This window comes from Stegostoma tigrinum, chromosome 7 (assembly GCF_030684315.1).
Source record: "Stegostoma tigrinum isolate sSteTig4 chromosome 7, sSteTig4.hap1, whole genome shotgun sequence".
Lineage (NCBI taxonomy): Eukaryota > Metazoa > Chordata > Chondrichthyes > Orectolobiformes > Stegostomatidae > Stegostoma > Stegostoma tigrinum.
Genome location: NC_081360.1, coordinates 44501762 through 44529412, shown reverse-complemented (window position 1 = coordinate 44529412; position 27651 = coordinate 44501762). Strand labels below are relative to the sequence as shown.

The 27651-nt window shown below is 42.3% G+C and overlaps 1 protein-coding gene across 1 annotated transcript; it reads right to left on the bottom strand.

Moving 5' to 3' along the window:
- Positions 1 to 1350: 1350 nt before the first annotated feature.
- On the bottom strand, positions 1351 to 21896 carry LOC125454043 (interferon-inducible double-stranded RNA-dependent protein kinase activator A homolog A-like). Its single transcript, XM_048534302.2, has 8 exons — positions 21616 to 21896; positions 17097 to 17266; positions 9937 to 10039; positions 9663 to 9738; positions 7803 to 7920; positions 4522 to 4643; positions 2330 to 2522; positions 1351 to 1727 (listed from the first exon to the last, which is right to left on the bottom strand). Exons 1-8 carry the CDS (start codon positions 21879 to 21881, stop codon positions 1570 to 1572), a joined length of 1206 nt encoding a protein of 401 aa, XP_048390259.1. The 5' UTR covers positions 21882 to 21896; the 3' UTR covers positions 1351 to 1569.
- Between the last annotated feature and the right edge of the window lie 5755 nt (positions 21897 to 27651).

Below are 27651 nucleotides of genomic sequence, written 5' to 3'. Positions count from 1 at the left end.
TCTTAAAATATAAATAAATAAATTTTGGTACATTCTTTGACTCTTAACATTAGCATACACTTATCAGCTTATAAAGCTACAAAAAATATGCTTTTCTATTAATTCTTCTAAAAAGTATGTTGATTTCTGTTTGAAAATGGCCTGATGCAGAAGTGTCATTAACTGAAAATACCAGTGTATAATGAAAATTTGCAGGTGAATAACATCACTGTGATGATACTATGGCTTTAAGAGGTGTATTTTGTCCTGAACCTTTTTTTAAAAAGTGAAGAGAGGTTGAGACAAAGGTATAAGGTGGTCTGCTCAAAGCCAGTAAAGTAAACAGCCTGTGAGGTCTTGGATTTTTTTTCTTAAAATTTGGAACAGTAGAAGCCTCCCAAATGGATAGGGTCAAGCTCCCACAAAACCAGGACTTTTAGTTTTAGCTTTCAGCAGTTGCTGGGGTCTTGAAGATGAACGTGGAAGCTCTTAATCCTCTCTGATTATTACTAAAAGCTGGGGTTCTCTTCCTGCTGCTAGAATTGCATGAGAGACCATTTATTTTACTGAATTTGCCTTCGTCAGGAGTGTGTTTATGGGATGTTACTATATTGGAACAGTTAATTCATAGTTGTTTATATGTTACTTCATAAAGCATTTCAACAGAGTTACAATTAAGCCAATTGTTTTACTTTGTCTATATTTTAATTGGAGTGCAAAAATAAAGCATGTTTTGCATAAAGTTGTTTTTTGACTAATTGAAGCACATCTGGAACACAACATCTTACACTTACCTTTAAAATAAGAAAAAGTTAGGGTCTAAGCTACCTTAATATATTTTGAGGGGGTTTGGTCTGGTCCATAACAGATGCCCTATGTAACACTTGTTAAATGGTGAATTAATTTCTTATCAAAAAATCATTTGGTAGAATTACTTTGGTAAGTGACCAACCTAAGGAAGCTGGGACATTCAAAATGTCATTTAGAAATATTACATTAAAAACTTACAAGCTAGAACATGAAGGATATCGAAATTTGACTGATCCCACTGCCAGCTCTCAACCTAAAGCACACTACAGAGAACAGGCAGCTGCAGAATTAAGTGGTGGTAGAGTGAACTAATTAATATTATGGATATGTAACTTTACAAAAACTATTTTTGAAATACAGTTGCCTCTTTTAGCTTTGAGTCAATAAAACCCTGCTCAATGTTTCAACGTTCTTTCAAATGATTTGATGTCATTCATCCTCAAACATTTTAGAGGACAAAAATGACAGCTAGACTTGTGTTTGCACATTTTACTTTACAGAAAGAAACTAAAAAAAAAAACTGTCATTTGTCACATAGCGGGGAAATGATCAAAAATCAGATTCTTAATATAAGACTTCTTTCAGGGACTGTAATTTATTTAATTAGTACAGGGCTTTTCAGACTTCTAACAGTAAGGAAACAGACGATTGTGTACATGCACATACAGGTACATCCTATTCTTTAAAATGCTGCTTAAAACCTCAGGCTGTGTTTCAAATAATTTTTAAAAAAATATTTTTTTTTTAAAATAGTGCCATCTGGGTGGAATTTGAACCTGTTTAATTTTTGCCAGCAATAATCTTCAAATACTGCAGTGCACTGTGGGCAGCATCATTGTGAGCATTACCACGAGAAATTCCCGTTCCATGGCACACGGTTACTGGCCGAGTTGAGAGTTCAGCCAAACATTGATACTGCCCATTCACAGTCAGCTCATCTGCAACAAAAAAAGTAAGTTTTTTTTATTGCCCCTCCAAGTTAAATACAGACTAAACAATGACAATCATTTGCCCTTACAGAAAGATGTCCTCACTTTAATCATTCATGAGCTGTATCTTTCTTAAAGATTTGGTGTGAGATAATCATCATCGTAAATAACCAAGGCTCAGAAAAAATGAATACTGGTCACCATCAGTACAAATACATGGCATTAAAAAGATTTCACGTGCAGTGTCACGACAAAAACTCAAATTGAGACGCTTCTAGCAAACACCTCCGAACATTCAGCCCATTTAAAAAAAATGAATTGGACAAAAATGTACAGCGTAATTAGATGAACTTAATCATTTCAAAGTGTGTGAACTTATAATAATTAAGATGTAGATTAGTTATTGTCAGGAAGAAAAGCAAAATTTCAACAACGTACTAGTCTTAGTGCTGTATTACAGCTTTCACTGAGCATAAGAACTATAAATTGAGCAAACTACTTCTCTTTGAATATTACTAGTTTATTACATATACTGACTGGGTATTCTATTTAAATAGCTAGTGATTTTTATTTCTCAAAGCTGAATAAGTTACATTGTTATAATTATATACCTATATCCAGGTAAGAAATATCAAATCCTTGCTCATCCATCACTTCTGCCAACATCTCAGTATAATCAGTGTTGGGAATGCTGAGTGGACTCCTTTTCAGTTGGTTAATTTTTTCTCCAGATAAATTTCTTAGCAGGTCGCAACAGATTACTGGTATCTTCCCCCTTGGACCATTCCATTCATCTCCAGATATCTGAAACACATACAATATCAAACTTGATTTTTACATTTCATAAAATCAACTGATCACACTTTACCATTTACAATTAAAGGTATCACACAGAAACACAAAACTACTTCATGTGACCAAATTAAGAATATGTTTGGGACTTAACGTTAAGTTTTCTGACCTAGTTGAGGGTTTCAGGCATCCAACTGGGTTTCACAGGTACACATTCTGCATGACCTATTATGGATTCCCAACAGCCTGTGAACCATGAATGCATTTCTATGTATACTTCTTACTTTTTATTCCACAGGTTTTGATTGTTTTAATTTGCGTGTTACTATCAGAATAGATATAGAAATTAGTTGTTACATAGATAAGTGTCACCTAGTTGAAGACAAGAGAATAGGAGAACTGGAATGTGTAGACTGCAATCAAATCACTTAACATTAGAACTGGACAAGCTATAGTGAAGTACAGCGTAGGAAGAAAGAGAATTATCCTGAGCACACAAAAGGACATCATAATTGGAATATCGGCAAATGCTAGAACCCACCATATTCTAGTGAAGGGCATAATGATGGACAGGTTGGGCTAAAGCCCTCTGCGACACAAAGAGAACCAGGATCCTATTGTTAAAGCGGACCTAAAGGGATCATTTAACTTGAGGACACGATGAATGCCTTGACTGAGTAGGATGAAGTGCGGTCAGAAACAGGGATGCTACTGACGAGGAATGCACACCAGAAGCTCCAAAAGCAGGTCAAAAGGAACCCAGCACTGCGTAATGCACGTTGAATTACAATCAGCTGTGTGTCAAACATTCTGTCTTTATGATGCTCAAAAAAACCTACATAACCAATGAGATGGTAAGATTCACAATTCGAGTCATATTTACATTTGGGGTAGTAGTATCTTGGAATGCCGTTTCCCTTGTGTACACATGAATCAACATGTTGCCTTCTTTGAACCAATTACCAAGTTTGAAGTATCATTTTAAAATATATCACAGCGTGACTGTTTGCTTTCACATTGTAACTTAGGAACTGGCAAACATTCGTTTCTGTGCCTGTTGGTAATTTATCGTAAACTAAGTTTATCAATACCTATCACCAACTTTATAGGTGATCTTTGCGAATCTGTGCTATACATTCAAATGGACCAGAATGACAAATTGGACAGTCCTGTGATACATTTTTTAAATCAAGTAACCTCAAAATATCTCAATTTGCAGTTGTGTATGGATTTAGTTTGTTCTTCTTGCTGACAGTATCCATATGAATCCAACTGTACAACAATACAGTTGTTGTTGTTCTTTTATTAACTGATGCTCTCAAACAAGCTTGTCAAGATCCTCCTAATATTAATGTCACAAATCAAAAGGATATGTTAGTAATTTTCCAGTTACATTCCAATCTCAGTTTAAATCTTACTAATCATAGTAATGTTTTGGGAAAAGCGAAGCTATCTGAAGGACTATATTGCAATTGCACATCAGATTTTCAAAAAAAATTGCAGCTTCTCTGGTTTTAATCAGTTGGAAGCAAAGCAAGATTTGAACAACTTGTAGAAACATTAGGGCAAGCCTTTATCTGAAAACAGGACTAGAAGTGAACAACAGTGAAGAACGATTAAATTGAAAGCAAGTAATCTTATTTTAATCTTTCTAATTTCAGTGCTTACGACGACAGAAAACAGTGTACTTGCAAATTCCAAACCACATTGGAGACAGAAAAACAATTTGATTATTTTCATGCCACTAACATTCGAAGTTGAACATTAATTTTTAAATAACATGTTTTATGTAATTTATGATCTTCCCAAACCTGATTGCAGCTTTCACTGATGAGTCTTCGTCAAAGTAGGTGGTGGGTGTGGGGTGCACAGGGAGATCAAAAGTCTTATTTCAGTTTTGTTAAAACTATAATCACAATCCATGGAAATAATTACAAACTGCTGCAATTTTGTCCAGGTGTAAACCTTTTACTGCATACCTCGAACTTTCCCACTTTGATTGTACTCTTACCAATGAAATATCAGCATTATTGAATTCATCCTCCTGATTCCAGCCTGCAGGAATGCTCTGTAGTTTGGCAACCATCTTTTCTGCGGCATTGCGTTTTGCCAATTTTTTTGAAGTACCATAACCTGTACGTAAGAATTGAAAGTTCATTGTTCACTGTCAATTTTGTGTTCAAGTACATTGCTGATAATAATTTTAGTTTCTAACTTCCAATTTTGTTACAGAATTGCAGTTTCTTTTAAAAATCTACTACATAAGTAATTGTTTGCCTAACAACAACTTGCACATATATACTGCCTTGTTTTGTACAAAAAAAAAACATGGTTTTGCTTCTGGAGTCAAGAACCCAACATTACAACTGTTTCTGGGTCCTGGTCCTATCCCAGTAGCCACAGCTTGTGATTTTTGTGACAGTGGGTTGGACAGACATTGGCATTGCTAGTGCATAACAGAGGTGGGGCTCAGAGCGCAACCCTAATTTAAAGCAACCACGATGACCATTAACGTTACTGCAATTCAGAAGAAAAGATTCTTGCACCAGGGACTCGAGAAACCCTTGCATGCAAAGCAACACAGGCCCCTGGTTCTCCGATGCCAATATTTGAGATGGCCAAGGAAACCTGCTGATTATGACCCAGCACCATCTCTCAGTTGATGAATCAACTTTCCTCTTCATTGAGCACTAATAAGCAGAAGTATTCCATTCCTAAACAACACAGCTGGTAGACTAGAACTGCAACAGGGGGTGTGAGAACTAACAAGAGATAAATATATACTTGACTATAGCTTCACCGATCTATTTGCAGCAGGCACATCTGTCCATTGGAATAGCCACCATGGAGCTGAAATTCGCCAGCCCACCAATCGCATATCATTACCACTCTGCTGAATGGGATAGATCTCAGAGATCCAGCAATGTAAGGCTGGGGGTCCAATAAGTGTTATGGAACATCAGTAACAGCAGAATGGTTTTCCAACTACAATCTGTTGCCTAATTGCCTGGCATATCCCCACTCTATCATTACCATCAAGATAGAGGTCAACACTGGTTCAATACAGCATACCAAGATGCAAGCTCAGAGCAGCACTTGGCAAAGCACCAGGCATGACTAAATATGAGAAGCCAACCTGCTGTAGCTTCATTAGAGGAGTTACATGTGGCGCAGAGTGGAACCACTGAATATTTTGAGACAGTGGCAGATAGATTGTTGTTAAGCAAGAAAATCAAATGTTATTTGGAGCAGGTTGGAATGTGAAATTTTTGATTTTATTGAATGGAGCCGTAGGCCCGAGTGACCTACGTTTACCGCTAATTCATATATCCATGCATTCTACCCCATCCAGTCACGAACAGTGATGTCCCGCGTATCAATGATAAAGACAATGAAGTATTCCCATCCAACTTAGGTCAGATTTGCGGACAATACATCTCAGCCTCCTACCGAGCACTTCAACATCACAGATGCCAACCCTCAGTTAAATTGATTCACTCCACATGATATCACGAAATATTGACAACGCTGAATATTGCAAATGTTATGTGAATTGACAATGTTCCAATAATAGTACTGAAGACATGCTCCAGAACTAGCTGTGCCTCTAGCAAAATTGTTTCAGAATAGTTACAACACTGACGTCTAACTGGCAATATGGAAAATTGTCCAACTATACTATCCAGGAAAACAGAGAAAATCATACCCAGCCAACTGTGCCAATTGTCTTTTCTCAATCATCAGCAAAATGACATATTGATAGCTACTGAAAGGAAGTGAGCAGTGCTGCCAGGTATGAAGTCTTCCTTGTAATGGTAAGAAATCTCAGTGACCATTCTAGATAGGCAAAGTCACTCAAGTTCCTGTTCTGCAATACATAAAGGTTGTTCTGTCATTGGCAATATAGCATGTGCCGAGAATATAGACTTTCTAGTCTTCCTGTCCCACATCCATTTCCTCTGTGGCTTAGGATATTGATCCTTATTTCTATCTGACACAAAACCTGACTACTGTACTTCCATTACCAGCTGCTATCTTAGCTACCCTCAGCTATGATGTGGAACTCTAATCATCCTCACGATACTCACAACCACCCCCGCTGCCACAGTGCATACAGTCCAGTCTCTCCTCAACACACCTAACTGCACCCATGTAGCACTCCTTTTGGTAGCATTCACTTTCTATGGGCCCCACCTAATTCCATAGCAATGGCAAAGACTGGATATGTTGTGCTGTCACCTCCATGCATCTGCTCTGTCCCTGATCAATGCCCCCCCCCACCAAAACATCAAGCTGGCTTTTGACAAGCTGACAATGAGTTCAACAAGATGATTAACTGGTTTCATTCTGAAATAGGGGAATGCTGGCCTTTTGACATTCCTATGCTAAAACACTGAACCTATTCTGTCAGAACACAATGTATTCAAGAGACGACTATATGTAGCGCTTGGAGCGAATGAGATCAAAGGCTATGAGCAGAAATCAGGATTAGGCTGACATGGACAATCAGCCATGATCGTGAAGAATGCTGAAGCAGGCTCATAGGACTAAATGGCCTCCTCCTGCTCCTATCTCCTTTGTTTGTATGAGATTTTACACTAGTACTAAAATACATTTTTCTCCCAGATAGCTTTTAATCACTCTTGCTTTGCCCCTTCCTAATACCAAGGGCTCTTGCAACAAGATCTCAAGCAAGTTGTTTATAACTAGGTTTATTCACAGATTACGTGATCAAGAGAGTTCCCTATCCGCCCACATTCTATGCAGAAAGCCTCGCTGCAAATTAGAAGTCACCTGATAAGATTAGAAAGACTGAAAGTTGTGTATTTGTTCAGAACTGTAACTATAGTTGACACCTATTATTTATAACCTGGGTTTACAGCGAGAAGTCACATAGGAAATTACTTAACAGAAATAACTGGCATCAGGGATATATGAAATCACTGTCTTCAAAGTTACACACTTTCAAGGTGAATCAAAATTAAGTAGTCTGCCCGCTCATATCATGGTTCTCGTTCTGAACTGTGGAGATATTTGCAGCAGTTCAAGGTGGCAGCTCGCCACCTTAAGGGCAATAAATGCTGGTCTAACCACTGATGCCCATGTTTCAGGAAGTAAAACAGTAAATGTGAATTTTCCAAAGAAATTTAATGTAGGACAGTGCCTGTAGCCTTTGTAAATTGGTAATAAAAATTGTGCATGAATTAATGTTTAAGAACATATATTAAACTACAAATACTACCTCATTTAGAATGATGACAAAGTCTCACCTTGGACTCATGTGTTTCATACCTGTTTCAACAAATTTTTCTACTGTGCAAATCATTGTAAATTCTTTTTTGTGAGCAGGACCTGATTCCTCTGCAACAGCGTAATCTGGAAGTCTCCATCCTTTCCGCACAACCAATTCCTAGTAAATAATATGTTAGCAGTTTTACTGTAGAATTCTCAGAAATCTAACAAAGCTGCTACTATGATGAGCTACTGGAAATATGAAATGTAAATGCTTAAGAAATAGGGACAGTAAGTCATTCAAACTTTCAAGCCTGTACCATGACTCCTCTCCTACCTCAATTCCACTTTCCCGTGCTACCTTCAGATCCTTCAATTCCTTTAGAATCCAAAAATCTGTTAACCTCTGCCTCAAATATGTTCAATAACAAGATCCAAAGCATTCTAAGCACAAAATTCCAAAACCTTAGAAGAAAGAAATTTGTCCTAAATAAACTCTTTATTCTGACAGTGATCCCTAGTTCTTGCTCCCAGGTCACAGGAAGATCCTTCTGGCATCTATCTTCTCCAATCTTAAGTATTTTCAGCCTGAATGAGATTTCATCTCATTGCTTCTAAAATCCAGGAACTACAGCTCCAGTCTAACCAGACTTTCTTCAGGCTTATCCTCTCATCCCAGGAATTAGCTTAGTGAAAATTTGTTGCATTTGTTCTAGGCACAAAGATACTAAGTAAATACAGCAAGGTGGTGTGGACTTGTTGGGCCGAACAGCCTGTTTCCACATTGTGGGGATTCTATGATTCTTCAGTCTTGTATGCTAAACCTTCTCCATTGGAGGTGTTGAGGAGGTCATGTCAGAAAAAAAACTTCCCAACCTGGCGGACCCATTCTTTAAAAAGGTATCTGGCCACAATACTTCTGTTCTAGGGAGACCAGAATGGGATATGGTTGAGCCTTCTGTTTCAGAAGACATTTCAGATGTGTTTTTACATGCTGAGATGGGCTGGTTAGAAGACCTGCTGCTGTTCCCTGGGACTTTGGGCCAGTTGTATTAAAGGTTATTAGATCCCCTAGCCCTAATACCAGACACCCCTCCTGATGTTTTCTCATAACCCCCACACAAACTTTTATATGCCTTCTTATTGCTCCCTCTATGCCCCTACGCCCATATGTTCTCCATTGCAAATCACCCAGTACCCACTATGGGCAAACCACAGGATATTTTTGAAATGAACAGCAAAAAAAAGACTTCTCATTTAAACACAGTGAAAATTACCAAACTTAAAACACCTTATATCAATTCACTATTTTAAAAAAGCACAAACTTTGATCCTACTAACCACAAAGACAAACCCTTTCATAACTTCCCAAGACTGTCAAAAATATCCATACAGGTCCCTGCCACGTCAAGTGGCACTGAACCTTTAAAATTCAGCTATCAAAGAGAAACATTCTAGCTCTCAGACAATAGCACATGTTAAATTTGTAAAAACTATGACTTGAGATATTTCGAATTTACAGCAGAGCTGTAAATCAAAGCGCTCAAACAGCTGGTGTTTTTTTCAGAGAGCTGGTGGATTTTTTTTTAATTAAAAGATTCTGGACATTTAAATCACTTCAAATCATTACATGCACTGTTTTATTCAGTTTTGATTGCAATAAGGGCATCTCCCCACTGGAAAAAGCACTCCAATGCTTATACAAATTCCAAATCTATATAATGGACAACCTATCACTATCATTGGAAACATGGCATCTGCAATCTATATGAAAATTAAAGTCACCTCTGATTATTGATTTATACTTTGCTGACACTACAACTGCTATAATAAATCCAAGTGAAAAATACCAAAACAAGCAAACATTTACAACTGGAACTGCAGATTAAAATGAAAGAAAGAGGACTATCCTCATCTCACCTGAAGTGTACCAATAGGGTTGGGAGGATTGTGTGGCTGCTTTGAGGTAATGAGTTCAGATTTTGGCAAAGATTGGCTGAAAAGAGAGCAACTGATATATGTATTTCATACAACATCCGGTCCAAGAATAAAGCATTTTTTTCTCAAACATTTTGATCTCTTATACAGTTAAAAGCAAGAACACTTACAAAAAAAACTCTGCATCTTGTCAGGTGCTACGCAGTAAACGTAAGTTAACTATCAGACCATTTATGAAACGCAGCTTCCTTCTCACCTCATTCCATCACATTCAAGGTCTTCCAGAGTTCCTCCATTCAGAACGTTGAGTACAGCTGCTGCTGCTTTGTGTTTTGCAGCCTTCTTGCTTTGACCTTGGCCTATAGTGGAAGGAATGATTATCTGTTTGGAATTGAACTACTTCATGACAGTTTAAAAAATAGATGTTGATATAATGTCATAAACACTCGCAAGAATAACATTACATTCATCTATTCAGAATGCAACAAAAGAAAGCAGATGAAGTCTGGACCTTGAATAAAAACGTGCGCAGCATAAATCAATCTGTATTTGACACAGAAAGCATACACACGGACACAATGTGGACCAAGCAGTAAAGTGGTTTTTAATATCAAAAGTCACTGCTTAATTTGTTATATAATTGGTTAAATCAGACATTTACATTGCTTCATCACCAAGTTTGCACAAATGTCTTGCAAGGATAGTCAAATTTCAATTTCTCTCTCATGAGGGGACACAAACAGATTTAAGATTGATAAGGTTTCCCATAAAAGTGAATGTGAATTTCAGAATAAATTTCCAATGCAATAAATGGATTATTTAAATGAGGAGTTAAAAAGCCCAATAAATATGAAGTAACTCTTTTATTCCACCTTTTCACTAAGAGGCAGAACTAGGATCCAAGTCCTGATCACCAGAAAACCCCTTATATATTTGTTTCAGTCAAGACTTTGGTTCACTTCTAGTGGGTTACATTCTGAGTTGTCTTGGTAGAAGTTATATTGGGATTGGTTGGTAGTAGAGAGCATGAGAGAGAAAAGAGAGGTATGTCTTCAACTTAGTCCCACTCCCTCATTCACACAGCCAGCATCTCCTGTCACTCACTCACCCAGCACATTCCAGTATAGCTACAGAAATGAAACACTGTGGATAACTGCATGTCAGTGCAAGCCACAAACAGCAGGATGAATCCAACCAAACCAATTACAGCCCCCGAGATAATGGGAACTGCAGATGCTGGAGAATCCAAGACAACAAAATGTGAGGCTGGATGAACACAGCAGGCCAAGCAGCATCTCAGGAGTACAAAAGTGCTCCTGAGATGCTGCTTGGCCTGCTGTGTTCATCCAGCCTCATATTTTGTTGTCTTCAATTACAGCCCCTATCTACTTTCAATCATCAGCAAAGTGATGGAAGAATGAAAATACTATCAGGCAGCAGATACTCAGAAATAGACTGCTCACGCACATCAATTTCTGCTCTGTCAAATTCACTTAGTTCCTGTCCATGTTACAGCTATGGTGCAAACAAGGAAACAAGAGCTGAACTCCAGAGATGAGGTCAGAGTGACTGCATCCCTCGCAATGGAACGACGAATATCACAGTGCAAACTGACTGTTGGTATCATACCTGGCACATAGGAAGATGGCTGTGGTTGCTGGAGGCCAGTCATCGCAGGTCCAGGACATGTCTACAGAAGTGCCTCAGAGTAGTGTCCTAGGCCCAACCAACTTTAAGCTGCTTCATCAATGATCTTCCCCTACTGTAAAGGTCAGAAGTAGGGATATTCATTGATGACTGCGCTATGTTCAGCACCATTTGTGACTCCTCAGATACTGATGCAGTCCAAGTCCAAATGCAACGAGACCTGGATAACATCCAGGATTGGGCTGAGAAGTGGTAAGTAACATTCGTGCCACACAAATGCTGTGCAACGACTATCTCCAATAGGAGACAATCTTCACCACCCCTCGACATTCAAGTGTTGCATGACTGAATCCCTGCCTATCAATATGCTTGATGTTACCAGTGAGCAGAAACTCAACTGGTCTGACAATATATAACAGCTACAAGAGGAGCTCTGAGACTAGGAACATTTCAAGTAACTCACCTTCTGATTCTCCAAAGCTTGTCCACCATCTACAAAAGAGAAGTGATGACTGTAACGGGATGATCTCCACTCGCCTGGATGGGTATAGCTCCAAAAGCAAAGTTTGACACCATCCAAAACTAAGCAGCCCGCTTGATTGGTGCCACATACAAAAGCATTTACTCTCTCTAATACTGACACTCAGTAGCAACAAGATGCACCGTGGACATTCACCAAAGATCCTTCGCCAGCATCTTCCAACCCACAGTTACTTCCATCTAGATACATGAGAATACCATCACTTGGATGATTCCCACCATCCTGACTTGGAAATACATCACCATTCCTTCACTGTTACTGGATCAAAATTGTGGAATTCCCTCCCTCATGGCATTGGGGGTCTACCACAGCATGTGGGCAACAGCGGTTTTGGAAGGCTGGGCTCCCAGAATCATCTCAATGTCAGGCTTCCACCCACTGTAACTAAACCTCCCCACGCAACTCCCTCTACAAATCCTGTCTGTCAACCTCTTGTCCATATTCTCCCCCCCCCCCGCCCACGGACGTATCTCCTGATGCCCTCCCTTCTACCAACACAACTTGCACACTGACACACTCTGCTGTTAGAAGTGCCCCAAGTCCCATACCCTCCCATGTTCCCTGTCCATTTTCATGCCCTTCTGCTCAACTCCTACACATGCCCTGATTCCCACACAGCCTCTGCCTCCAACTGCGATTCTCACACAAACTCTCCATACTGCCCAACTCCCCCACACCCCTTCCTCCCTACGCCTACCCAACTCCCCCATCTTCTCCCTCCTTTCCTCACACCTGTCTCCCACATAGCACCACCCCACTTGCTCAACTCCCGCACACCATCTTCCACCCATCCAACTCTCACATACACCCTCCTTCTTGAGGACCCCCTCCCATTTCCTACTTGACCCCGTGCCCAAAAACAAACACATGCCCATCTCCTTGCCCAAATTCAACACAGCCCCCCATCTTTCTGCCCAACTTCCAGAACTCCTCCCCTCCCTGCATGCCTTTCACCAGACTCTCAAACATCCTACTGTCTCCCACTTGACCCCTCTCCCCTCCCTAGTATCCACACAATCCTTTCTTATACAGTTCCTCCTTCTTGATCATCTCCCATACCCACCCCTCATCCAAACCCCACACTACACTTGCCCAACACTTGGGAGCACATACCCCTTCTCATTCTTGACTCCTACACGCCACGTTCCACTGCACGATTCTCCACCTTAAGGGATTCCTTGCACTCCACTCGTCCTAGCTCCTAATTGAGGACCATTCCTCCCCAACAGCCACCTAGATGATCTCTCTCAGCAGCAGCAGGAAGAAAATGTCATTGAGGCCACCTGCTCCATCGAGGCAGATGAGCAGCTACTAGAAGCAGGAGTAAGCCATTCAGCTCTATGAGGTAGCTCTATTATTCAACATGATCATGACTAATCCTCTATCTCAAATCCATACTGCCACTTTCCTCCCTTAACCCTTGATGCCTTTAACATCTATCTCTTTCTTTAATATATTCAGTGATTTTGGGGGTCTCCACAACTTCTATGGTAGAGAATTCAGAAGGTTCACTCCTATATTGTAACAAAAACATGTTTCCTCATATCAATCCTAAACTGCCTAACCCGTGACCCTTGGTTGTAGACGCCGCAACCAATGAAAATGTCCTCACTGCAATGGATTTGGAATTAGGGGGCTGGGTACAGACCATGACTCTACAGCTGTTTATATGTCCATATACGAGTATGATCAAAAATCACCTACCAAGATAATTTGGCTTTCTACTGTCCTAACTGAGGTGAATGACTTCACTTTTTCCACATTATATTACATTACATCTATCATGCTCTTATTCATTCACTTGTGTATGTCTCTTAAAGCCTACTTTCCCACAATTTTATATTGTCAGCAAACACGGATATATTAAATTCAATCCTCTCACCTAAATCATTGAGATGAATTATGAGTACCTGAGGCCCAAGCACAAATCCTGTGGTATCCCCGCTAGTTGCAACCTGCAAACCTGAAAATGATTCACTGATTCATACTCTGTTGAGGTTCATTAGCCAGTTCTCAACCAAAGCTAAATTATAACCCCAAGAGCGATATGCATAATCCAACAGGCACACCACTGAATACTTTTTTGACAATCAAAATGTGCTGGACCCACTTTATCTACCCTTCATTTACATCCAAGAAGAATTTTCAACAGATCTGTCAAATGGGACATGCCTTTTACAAATCTGACAGCGTCCCATTACAGGAAGGATGTGGAAGCATTGGAAAAGGTGCAGAGGAGATTTACCAGGACGTTGCCTGGTCTGGAGCGAAGGCCTTATGAAAAAAGGCTGAGGGACTCAGGTCTGCTCTGATTGATGAGAAGGCAGCTAAGAGGGGATTTAATAAAGACATTCAAGATGATCAGAGGGTTAGATAGGGTGGACAGCGAGTGTCTTTTTCCGAGGATGATGACTTCAGTTTGTACAAGGGGGCATAGCTACAAATTGAGGGGTGATAGATTTAAGACAGATGTCAGAGGCAGGTTCTTTACTCAGAGTGGTGTGGGTGTGGAATGCCCTGCCGGCCAACGTAGTGAACTCAGCCACATTAGGGGCATTTAAACAGTCCTTGGATAAGCATATGGATGATGATGGGACAGTGTAGGGGGATGGGCTTAGATTAGTTCACAGGTCAGTGCAACATCGAGGGCCGAAGGGCCTGTTCAGCACTGTATTCTTCTATGATCTATTACTACGTGTCCAGTGATTGTTTGACAGTGTTATGGGATAAACAAAAATTTACAGCACAGGAACAGGCCCTTCAGCTCTCCAAGCCTGTTGGTTTGGAAAGAATGCAAAAATGGTGAACTGAGAACAGTGTGGCCACTTCCCCAGCTGATCTCAAACCCTAAAGAAACGCTGTTCAGTAAAAAGTCACCACAGTTCTAGAGGCTGCTCTCCGAAAGAGATGACCGGTAGTGAGTTTAAACTGAGGGCAGCTGCCTCAGAAAAGGTTGAGAAGGCAGGACTTTTGTGGTGACCTCAGCCAACGTGGAAATTGAAACCACATTGTTTGCATTACTCTGCATTGTAAAGCAGCCACCCAGTCATACCAGCTAACCAACTGGCTTAGATGCTGCTCAGTATAACCAAGGTCAAACCCTACTGTATCCCTCAAAAGCACTGAATTCAATAAACTCAGGAACTAGGAAAGGGCTTCAAAAGTTAAAGCATTTCTTTTAAAACAGGGGACACTTTTGCAATGACATGTTATACAAGCTGCTTGTCATCTCTAGGTTGGTTGCTTAAGTTATTTTATAATGGAATGTAGAGTAAGAGCTTGAACAACAAATAAGAGAAATGGCACTGGCCAATTCAACGGGGTTGAGGCTTCCTGTTTATGATAGTTTAAGGTGGTTCAACAAGCTAATGGTACGTATGAATGTTTAAATATTGCAATTTTCTCCATTACCACAGAGACGGATATCAAGATGTAGACAGGAGAGGTCACGTAGGAACAATCAGCCAAACAAGTGAATCAAATTATATTTTCAAAATGAAAGCATTTAGAAGATACAGCTATAATGAATGTAAAATGACAGCAAGCAACTATTAAACTCACAGAACTGAGTTCTATCAGACAAGACATCCAATTAAATAACTGAGGTAGCAACAACTGCAGATGCTAGAGTCAGAGATAACGAAGTGTGGAGCTGAAAGCTGAGGTTTCCGGTCAGGATGGAGGAGCTCAGCAGTAAATAGAGAAGGGCTGAGACTGGGGAAGGTAGGTGGAATGGTGATAGGTGACTGCAGGTTGGCATTGGTCAGTGAGGTGGGAGGAGCAGATAGGACTGAGAGATGTCACACTGTTCACAGTTCACCATTTTTGCATTCTTTCCAAACCAGTACATCCCATAACACTGTCAAACAATCACTGGACACATAGTAATGGGATGCTGTCAGATTTGTGAAAGGGATGTCCCATTTGACAGATCTGTTGAAAACTTTTCTTGGAAGTAAGTGAAGGGTAGATAAGGTGGGTCAAGCACATTTTGATTGTCAGAAAAGTATTCAGCGGTGTGCCTGTTCGATTATGCATGTTGCTCTTGGGGTTGTAATTTAGCTTTGATTGAGAACTGGTTACTGAACCTCAACCGGCCGTGTCAGGTCAGTGGATGCGAGGGAGGATTGGTCATGGGAGGCGGTTGGGGGTGGAAAGATTTTGAAACTGGTAAAATCCACATCTTGGGCATCAGGCTGTAGGCTCCTGAGGCGCTGCTCCTCCAGTTCGCTGGTAGTGTCATTGTGACACTGAAAGCGACCCTGGACAGACATGTCACCCAGGGAGTGGGAGAGGGAGAGGGAGTTAAAACTTTTTGCGACCGGAAGGTGTTGTTGTTTGTAGCGTACAGAGCGCAGATGTTCTACAAAATGGTCTCTGAGTGTCTCCCCTTGGTCTCAAATTCTGTAGAGAAAACCATTTTTGGAGGCTCTGGATGTTGTTTATGTAGACGTCGTCACGGTCAGGGTGATGTAAACATTGTCAAGGTCAGGTCAGACCAAGCAGTGACTTGGAGACCATTTTGTAAGCATCTGTTCTCTATACACGACAGACAACACCTTCCAGTCATGAAGCATTTTAACTCTCCCCTCCCCAACCTACTCCTTGGGTGGCATGTCCATCCTGGGCATCTTTTAGTGCCACAATGACACCACCCACAAACCGGAGGAGCAACACCTCATATTCTGTCTCGGGAGCCTACAACCCGATAGCCTAAATGCCGATTTTATTAGTTTCAAAATCTTCCCAACCCCAGCCTCATCCCATAATCCACCCTCCCTCCTTGACCTGGCACAACTTGTCCACTTTCTCTCTCACTTATCCGCTCCTCCCACCTCACTGCCCAATCCCCACCACTGACTAGCTGCACTCACCTATCACCATCCCACCTACCTTCCTCAGCCCTTCTCTCTATTCATTTATAAGCTCGCCTCGCCTTCTCCATTTCTGCAGAATGGTCCCGACCCTAAACATCAGCTTTCCTGCTCCTCTGATACTGCCTGGCCCATGTTCCTTCAGCTCCACACTGTTACATCCAACTCAATAAATTTAATTTATATGGGATATGCAAATGTTTACAGTCAGGTCTAGAAGTACAAAACTGCATTACTGTGGAATATCTTTGCAACAAATATCTGAATCTGTTTATATGAAATAGATGTGGAACATGACAATTTTAACATACAGAAGGGAGCCATGGGTGGGAATAGCAATGGCATTCAACAAACCTGTGCAGCTCACTTCTCCTACTGTTGCTCTGAAGGTGAAATTAGGCAGATGAGATTGACCCTCAGATTGCACAAGTTCATACTGGAGGGATTGACCACTTTTTGTGCAATATTCCTGTAGTCGGCTGATAGGAGTCTTCCTAGGACGTGTAGCAATCACTTGATCCAAACTAGGCGTTGAAATAGACAGAATTTAAAGATATAGAAGTAAAAATATTCCAAAAATAAATGTTATCCCAATCATATTGTGAACTTAAGAACCATTTAAGCACGCTTAGTAGATGTTTAAAATGGAGCTTGGGAACGTACTAATTGAATTTCCATTAACTCTCACGCTTCTGGAACACAAGCAAACCATAAAACTATGACAGAAAGAAGAGATGAAGATTGATCTTTCCAAATAAGTATCACCACGTTTCAGAGATGGCCAGCAACACAATGAAGAAAATAAAATTAAAAATGGCAAAAGTAGCAAGTTTAAGCCATTGGTTTGTAATTAAGATTACATTAAATATATAATTTTGTACAACATATTAGCTAAACTGCTGTGGCTGGTTGCCAATAGCAACTAAAAACACCATTACAGTGACAACAGTTCTTTCCTGTGCAGTTTTGTGGATTGAGCTTGGGATGCCTATCAACAGATTGTCTGAACACTCCTCAGACATTTAAATCCCAGCCTACACTGAAGTTTGAAATTTCACTTGTGCCGGATTTTTCATTGCACATACAAATAGCTTGGGCATCTCGGACACACAGTTTCAAATTGCAGACAATATAAAAACTGGCTGTGTGCTTGACTGTGAGGAAGAGAATACAGACCACAGGAATTTATCAATGGACAAGTCAGGTGAATGGAAAAATGGCAAATGGAATTCAATCCCGAGAAGTAAGGCAATACATTTGAGAGGGTTAAGTGTCACGACTGAGGTACCATGCTAAAAATCAACTCCTATCATTCCTGGAATCATCACAAAAGTTAAGATTTTAAAGCAATTACACTGAATTCTCATTACAGATCCATTTTGACAGAAAGCACAGGCTGGATTTCTGTACTTAAAAATTACTATTTATTACAACTGACATAGACTGTAGCTACAGGTAGACAGTTATCAACCATCAAAATATAACAAATTAAAACTATAATCTCCTTATCAACTCCACCTGGCATACAGACAGGCAACAGATGTACAGATGGTAAAAACACATGGAAAAGGGGAAAACATTGGAAAGACAGTTTAATAGTGTCTGCAAATTCTGTTGAACTAGCTCTTGCTAATCCAACAGTTTTTTTCCTAGCTTTCCTTTTACAAATGCTTCCACTAGTTTGCAACAGGCACAGTGTAGCTGCTTCACCTGTGAAAGTTCTGATTCACCAATTAAAAGTCACAATATCTAGTAACTGCTGAATGAAAGTTTAACTGGCCTTCTTCATTCTTAAAATCATTTGTGACTGCAAAGAGAAGAGATCATTTCTGAGCTGGAGGAGATCAAAACCCTTCTCTAACTCCATCAATAATAAAGGCAAATATTCCCTATGCCTTCCCAACCCTATATCTACCTCACAGTCCTGCTGCCTTTAAGGATCTACAGACATGCACACCACAGTCCTCCTAGTCTTCCGTACCATAGAGTCCTCGCATTCAGTACGTTCTCCCTTACATTCTAAGTGCTCCCAAAATGCATCACCTCATGTGTTTCAGGATTAAGTTCCACTTGCCACTGTTCAGCTTCTCTGACCAGCTCTTCCAGATCATCCTGTTGTCTAAGGCTTTCCTCCTACTTTCCGCCCAACTAATTTGTATATTATCTGTAAACTTATTATTAACAACTAATGTCCACGTCTAGATCAATAATACACACCACAAACAGCAAGGGACCCCACACCAAACCCTATCAATCATAAAAACATCCTGCAGCCACCACCCTCTGCTTCCTGCCACTCAGTCAGTTTTAAATCCAATTTGCCAAACTGCCCCGAATCCCATGGGCTCTAAACTTCTTAAACAGACTGTCAGGTAAGATCTTGTCAGGAGCATTAGTGAAGCCGATGTAGATTTCATTAAGTACACTTGCACATTTAGTCACCGACTAGAAAAAAAATCAATTAAATTTGTTAGACATGCCTCTCCATACAGAGAAAATTTCCAAAAATTTCCCTATCACAGATGGTAGACTTCATGGCCTGCAGCTTCCTGGTTTATCCCTACCAGCCATCCTGAATAATGTTAGCCACCCTTCAATCTGGCAATCCCTCCTGTGGCCACAGAGTATTTGAAAATTAATGGCAGAACCCCTTCAGTCTCCTCCATTACTTTTCAAAGGAGTCTGTGCTGCATCTCATCTGGGCGCGATGTGGGTTTCATCCCTTTGAAGCCCACTAAAACCTCCTCCCTCAAATGATAATCCATTCAAATATATCCCAGTCCCCATCCCAATTTCTATTTCTGCTTCATCTTTCTCTATAATGAATATAAATGAAAAACACCCGTTTAAAACTTCACCACCAAAAACAGTTTTCCCTCCCCACCCTTACCTGCTTTCCAGAGGGACCACTCTCTCCGTGACTCCTTCGTCTACTCCACACTCCCCACCACCTTTCCCTGCAACTGCAGGAGCTGCTACACCTGCCCCTACATCTCCCGCCCTCACCTCCATCACAGGCCTCAAGAAGGCCTTCCACATCAAACAGATATTCACATGCACATCTGCTAAATGTGGTATACTGTATCCACTGTTCCCAATGTAGCCTCCTCTACATCAGGGAAACCAAGCGGAAGCTTGGGTACTGCTCTGTGGAACACCTATGCTTGGTTCACGTCAAACATCTGCACCTCCCACTCGTGAACCATTTCAACTCCCCCTTCCTTAGGCGACATGTCCATCCTGGGCCTCCTGGAGTGCCACAACGATGCCACCCGAAGCTTGCAGGAACATCATCTCATTTCACTTGGCAACCCTGTTGCCCAATGGTATCAACGTGGACTTCACAAGCTTCAAAATCTCCTCTCCCCCTACTGCATCCCAAAACCAGCCCAGCTCATCCCCGCCTTCCTTCCTCCCACCTATCCACTCCTCCCACTTCAAGCCTCACCCCATCACCCACCTCCCAGCCTCATCCCACCTCCTTGACCTGTCCATCCTCCCTGGACTGACCTATGCCCTTCCTAACTCCCCACCTACACTCAACTTTACCAGCTCCAACCCTGTCCATCTCCTCTCCACCTATCTTCACCTCTATCCACCTCCCTCCCCCTCCCTATTTATTTCAGAATCCTCTTCCCTTCCCCCATTTCTGAAGAAGTGTCTAGACCCAAAAGGTCAGCTTTCCTGCTCCTCGGATGCTGCTTGGCCTGTGGTGTTCACCCAGCTCTATACCTTGTTAGATCATTTAAAACTTCAGCCATATCTACCAACTCCCCACACAGATTGCCTGTCAGTGTCCGGGATTCTCTGGACTTGCTGCTCCCACCTTTTACATTTACAGGCAAAAGATGGCCACGCACTCTCACGCTACTCTTTTGAATGGCTCCTACCACTCTAATGTGCATTTTCCCACAAGTGGCTGCTCCCAGTCTACTTTGGACAGATGCTATTATTAAAATTCACCTTCCCACAAATCAGAACCTTTATTTCCAACATCCTTGACTCTATTCATTATTACCTCAAGTCTTACCAAATTATGGTAATCATCACTGGAATATTCCAACTGATACATCCATCACTTTCTTGCTTCATTCCCTAAACTTAAGTCAGGGGTAGCACTTGCAGCACTTTGTGTGCGCTAGCTTAAAAAGTTCTCAACAGTACATTATAAGAATTTCAAGACTTTCACACTTTCTATCCCAGCTAACCTTGGAGAAGTTGAAATCCCCTACTATATTTACTCTAGCATTCATGACACAGCTGAGATTGCCCCCGTGTATGTCTTTCTATCCCTACCTGACACTGTTTTGTTTGGGGGGGGGGGGCAGGGGCTATGGTATACCACCATTTTGTTTTTTTTAAATTCTACCCATATGGTTTTGATTGAGGAACTTTCTAAGATAGCATCCCTTCTTACTGCTGTAATTCACTCCTTGACCAGCAGTGAATCCCACCACCTCCCTGTCACACCCTAAGTTTCTGCACTCGAGCACATCGAGGCTACAGACCTGTCCCTGCCTGAACAGTGTTCCTTTGAGAGCAATGATATTGCATCCCCCATGTGTCAGTTAGCACACCATCAACTCATCTCCCTTAAGCGCAAGACGCCGTGCATTAAAATGAATGCCATTCCTGACTCTCCGCGCTCCCTGGTGGCTGGACTATATTTGGAAGCAACCAAAGCAAAAGCTTCGTCCTCCAGCGATATCAGAGAGGGTGGGTGGGTGCCCCTGATTGTGGGTTTTGAGACTTGCAGCTTGTAGGCAGGATGACGGGTAGTGAGGGTGTGCACGCACACTGTTCCCTGCGCTCCCGCAGTCAGAGGCCGTGCACACCCCGCCGCCGCTGCCTCTGCCGCCCCTCGATCGCTCACCTGGCGCATCCAGAGCTCCTTTTGGACGCGGCTGTAAACCTTTCCTCGGACATGTCGGTCCCGGCGGAGTAGGATTGTAGCCGCGCGGAAAAGGCGCTCTGCTCCCCCCGAGTTTGGACGCAAACCCGCTGCCAGTCCCGGTCCACGCTCAAGCCACTTCCGGCGGAAGGCGGCCGTTTAGCCGCAGTGCACGCTGGGAATTGTAGTTTTCGACCCCCCAATCTGGCGTTTCTAAAGACGTCATCGAGCGCGATATCTCTCGTCATCCCCGGCAAGTTTCCGTGGTGTAACAATTTCTCGTAAAGCTCAACCAGCACGTGGTGGTGGAGTTCCCGGTTTCCTCAGCATTAGCCATTTGTGACTACATGAGTGAGACGTGTCGACAGCACCAACAAGAGAAAATCATAAATTGCGCTTTATTATCATTTATCTGCCCTGACGTTAGAAACAGATAAGATTGAGTGGTGGAGCATGCTTTAGCAGCCAAAAACCTATTGCTGATTTTATGTTGGGGTAGTGCAGGAAGGTGGAGTTAAGACAGGGAATCAGCCACTACCATATTGATAGCAAGTTCAGATGGAGCTGTCTGATGAAGGGTCTAGGACTGAAACGTCAGCTTTTGTGCTCCTAAGATGCTGTTTGGCCTGCTGTGTTCATCCAGCTTCACATTTTGTTATCTCCCATTTCTTCTTAGGTTATTTTTAGCAACCTTAGAAATGTTTGCAGTTTCCTTTGTGGTCCAGTGGTTCCAATTCGATGCTTGTGTGGCCTGGGTACGTTTCCTGCTCAGACAATGACAGTTTATTGATAGGGACATCTTGCTTCCATTTTCATTTTTCAGTCTTTCTGTTTTGGAACTTGTGATGCTGAAATCGTTTCAGTTTGAAGACTGGATGAACACAGCAGGCCAAGGAGCATCACGACTGCTCCCTTGATGCTGCTTGGCCTGCTGTGTTCATCCAGCTCCACACTTTGTTATAAGATAATAAAATGTGAGCTTGGATGAACACAGCAGGCCCAGCAGCATCTCAGGAGCACAAAAGCTGACGTTTTGGGTCTAGACTCTTCATCAGAGAGGGGGATGGGGTGAGGGTTCTGGAATAAATAGGGAGCGAGGGGGAGGCAGACTAAAGATGGAGAGGAAAGAAGCTAGGTGGAGAGGAGAGTATGGGTGGGGAGGTGGGGAGGGGATAGGTCAGTCCAGGGAAGACAGACAGGTCAAGGAGGTGGGATGAGGTTAGTAGCTAGGAGATGGAGGTGCGGCTTGGGGTGGGAGGAAGGGATGGGTGAGAGGAAGAACAGCTTAGGGAGACAGACACAGGCTGGACTGGTTTTGGGATGCAGTGGGTGGAGGGGAAGAGCTGGGCTGGTTGTATGGTGCAGTGGGGGGAGGGGACGAACTGGGCTGGTTTTGGGATGCGGTGGGGGAAGGGGAGATTTTGAAACTGGTGAAGTTCACATTGATACCATTGGGCTGCAGGGTTCCCAAGCAGAATATGAGTTGCTGTTCCTGCAACCTTCGGCTGGCATCATTGTGGCATTGCAGGAGGCCCATGATGGACATGTCATCTAAAGAATGGGAGGGGGAGTGGAAATGGTTTGCGACTGGGAGGTGCAGTTGTTTATTGCGAACCAAGCGGAGGTGTTCTGCAAAGCGGTCCCCAACCCTCCGCTTGGTTTCCCACCCATTCTTTAGATGACATGTCCATCCTGGGCCTCCTGCAGTGCCACAATGATGCCACCCGAAGGTTGCAGGAACAGCAACTCATATTCCACTTGGGAACCCTGCAGCCCAATGGTATCAGTGTGGACTTCACCAGCTTCAAAATCTCCCCTTCCCCCACCGCATCCCAAAACCAGCCCAGTTTGTTCCCCCACTGTACCACACAACCAGCCCAGCTCTTCCCCTCCACCCACTGCATCCCAAAACCAGTCCAGCCTGTCTCTGCTTCCCTAACCTGTTCTTCCTCTCACCCATCCCTTCCTCCCACCCCAAGCCGCACCTCCATCTCCTACCTACTAACCTCATTCCACCTCCTTGACCTGTCTGTCTTCCCTGGACTGACCTATCCCCTCCCTACCTCCCCACCTATACTCTCCTCTCCACCTATCTTCTTTTCTCCATCTTCGGTCCGCCTCCCCCTCTCTCCCTATTTATTCCAGAACCCTCACCCCATCCCCCTCTCTGATGAAGGGTCTAGGCCTGAAACATCAGCTTTTGTGCTCCTGAGATGCTGTTGGGCCTGCTGTGTTCATCCAGCCTCACATTTTATTATCTTGGATTCTCCAGCATCTGCAGTTCCCATTATCTCAGCTTGAAGACTGTTGCCTTTATTTTGTATAGTGAGCATATTGTTGCATATTTTTAAATCATGGACTGCTGTTCTTCCTACTTTCCAAGGAAACCTTAAATAAAACATTTAAACAGAGCTCTTGGGTCTTTTTTGATCTGATGATCCATCTGCTTACAGGTTTCCCCCACGGTGAAACCTTCCGAAGTGGTTGAAACAATTAGTACACCCTCATGAAAGACGCAAACTGTGTATTGAAGATCAACCAGTGACCTTTGTGTAAATTGCCTGCTCATCTTTGGACATGGAGGGATGCAGTAAGCCGAGGTATATTGCTGCCTCTTCCTCCACCTGTTCTCTGCCAGGTATGGGGGAGTTACATCGGACTGTTTTATATATAGGTTTCACACCTTTATTGCATATCCTCTTAACAGTTTATGTGTTAGACAACATAGAGTCATTGTAGTGTGGAAACAGGCCATTTTGGCCAAATGAGTCCACACCAACCGTCCGAAGAGCATCCCACACAGACCCAACCCTTCCCGCCAACTCTCCCCCCCCACCCCGACCCTATCTCTGTAACCCTGCATTTCCCATGACTAATCCACCTAGCCTGCAGATATGGCAGGCTCAATCTCGTGACACAAGACACATAAACTTTGGTGTAAAAATGACTTGCTTCTCCCCCCTTAAATGTAAACCAGTATAATTGTGCAGTTGGTGTTGTGAGCATTGATAGTCTATCTGGGAAGAAATAGGGGCCTCCCCCTCTCTCCGTATTTATTTCAGAGCCCCCTTCCTTTCCCCCCATTTCTGATGAAGGGTCTAGGCCCGAAACATCAGCTTTCCTGCCTCTCTGATGCTGCTTGGCCTGCTGTGTTCATCCGGCTCTACAACTTATTATCTCAGATTCTCCAGCATCTGCAGTGCCTATCATCTCTGAAACCATTTTGACTTTACTGGGCATGTTGGTTTTAATTCTGGGCTCCATGCTTTAGGAGGATGCCATTGGCTGGAGAGAGAATTCAGACGAGATTCACTGATGTTTCCCCAATTAATGAATTCCTTTATTTGCAAAGACTTGACCTGGGATATTGTTCAAAGTTACAACCAATTTAGAAAGAATAAACAGAGAGAAATAGGTTTCCTATGGTAAAACCACAGATGAATCAGGGACATATATTTCAGAAGATCAATAAAAGAGTTTGTCACTTAGCCAGTGCAGCTCCTTTACCAAGTAAGTGCCTATCTTAAAGAGCTATGACCATTCGATAGGTGATCCTCCCTTTTGGGGTGGAAGAACATTTACAAGCATCATGCAATGCTTGTTAGCACTGAGCCTTCTCCAGACTAAGAATCTGTTGTGTACTTTTTGTTCGCAACACTGGTCATTGCCTGCAAGAGTGATGGGTATGGCCACAGGAGACGTACTCATCACGGTGCTCAGAAGACAAAGGCAGATAGGGGGTAAGCCAAAGTCACAGCAAGCCCAGAGGTGACAGCAAGCAACTATGGCAGCAAAGAGCCTTCAGCAGAGGAAGAGGTCATAGCTGAAGGGCCCCACAGGGACACAGGAGAGCTAGAGACTTTCGTCCTTAAATCCAATTTCTCAGGATGAATGAGGCACAGTGTCAGCGCAGACTCTGTACTTTCCTTGAACACTGAGGTTGAACTGTGCCACCTGCTGAGTCAGGACCTAAAGGAGTGAGGACAATGTTCTCTTGGTGGATGTGAAGGTGACAGCTACGATTAACTTCTATGTGCCTGGATCCTTCCAAGGAACCACTGGGGACCTGTGTTGGATCGCTCAGTTTTCCAGTGATCGAAGCCATCTGTCCCTCAACACCCTGGTTCATTTCATTTCCCTGTGACAAAGTCTCGGCAATGGGCTTCAGCAGCATGGCTGGCTTCCCCCAGTCACAGGGCTCTATCAACTGCACATACATCACACTGAAAAAGCCATAGTACATCAGTGCAGCAGAGTACCTCAATAGGAAAGGGTTCCATTCCACCAAGGTGACCACTGTTACCACTTCCTGGTGATGTGTGCCCACTGCCCTGCAGATAAAATAGAATAGAATAGAAATTTATGGTCACATGTACTTTTACATGAAAAATACAGTAAAAAATGTTTTAGGTCGTGACATCATGGCACCTATATTAATGACTGAAGTCATACTTAATAATTAAAAAATGTAAAATTAGGACACAGCTCGTCACAGTTCAGTTAACAGTTCTGGGGGTCAGAGAAAGCTGATTAAGGAACAATGGGATACCATGAAGACACAAACAGGATAAGACTGCCACACCAGGACGTGACTGCCGTGCTGGGCCGCTGGAAGCCAACTCATCACTGGGCCAGGAGAAGCCTCCTGTTCCACTTCTGATGCTTCTCCACACATTGCCACCAATTTGCCATCTGTCCCTTTCACTGATGTGTCTGCTCGTTCAGGCACCCCGGCCTCCCTGCAGACCTGGATTCTTAGCTCGGCCTGTGAGCATGGGCCAAATAACTAAGCCTGGGGACCTGCTCCTTGCTGAAGAGGAGACCCTGAACTGGGTTGGAGCTGTCTTTGGCTTGTCCTGGTGTTGCTGCAGCTACCGCTGGAGGCCTCGCCATTCACCCACCACACTCCAGACTTTAAAGAAAAAGAAACAAAAAGAAAAAGAGCAAAAGTAAAGAGAAGAAATAAAATAAAAAGAAAGCCAAGAGGAGTGCTCCAGCCCTAGGATCAGCTGCCACAACTCCTATATCCTGGAGCACTCTTATGTATCTGCTACATTTGAGGGTCCAAAAGCGTTACAAGGCTTTTTATGGGTCAAGAGATATCCACTGCAACCGTGGTCCATGACATCTTAGTCAAATTACCTGATTGATGCAGAGCCATAATACAGCACAGCCCATGATTCAATCCAGGCCAAAGTGGAGCAGGAAATGGGGCTCTTGAAGACACGGTTCCGCTATTTCGATCAGTCTTGGCAAAGGGACCCAGCAATATGTTTCAAAATCATCTAACCTTATTGCAATCAATATTTTTTTAATTTTGGAAGGTTATGATGAAACTTCAGAACCTCAAATCTTTGGAAGTTATTATTCTGGCAGCAGTTCAAATCTCAATCATAGTCGAAATTCACCAGTTCTACTTTTGTTTGGGTCCTTATACGTGTTCAAGCTATGACTTTTTTTCACTCTGTTAATTTCCAAATTAAGGTTGCCAAATTCTTTTTAGGTCAAAATTTCTAATTAAAATCCAGGAATTTACTACTTTATCGCAGCAATAATATCAGAAGCTGAAGCAAAAAAAAAAATTTGTTCTGAATTCTATTATGTGTTCTCACACTTCATAAATTCTTGGAATAAGATTTTATTACTTGTGAATTAAAGATATCCTGATATATCAGCAATAATCAATTTGTACACTTAAACCTATGTATAATTAAAAGTCACAGTTTTTGGCTTGCTATTTCGGTTGAAATCCTCATTAGATAATTGGAATAAACTTGTGACTGCAAGAGATATTGTCACAAACACCCCTATCACGTTAACTGCCTGTTCATTATTCATTAACCTGAACACAAGAGAAGAGTGTAAAAGATACAGTCCAGAAATGGCTGACAACAATTTTAAAGTTACTATAATTTCAAATGCTTTTGATTCCTGGCAATGACTGATTTCAAAATTCCAGAATTTAATCTTCAGTTGAAACAACTGTAGCAAAGCAGAGAAGGTTTTTGCTGGTAAGAA

What these genes read in the sequence shown, in the direction of transcription:
- LOC125454043 (XM_048534302.2), bottom strand. Translation starts at nt 21,881, where the DNA reads ATGACGAGAGATATCGCGCTCGATGACGTCTTTAGAAACGCCAGATTG. An exon ending in AGGAGCTCTGGATGCGCCAG is followed by an intron (nt 17,267 to 21,615) that starts GTGAGCGATCGA and finishes TTCAACGCCTAG; the next exon opens with TTTGGATCAAGTGATTGCTA. An exon ending in TATTTCTTACCTGGATATAG is followed by an intron (nt 1,728 to 2,329) that starts GTATATAATTAT and finishes TTTTTGTTGCAG; the next exon opens with ATGAGCTGACTGTGAATGGG.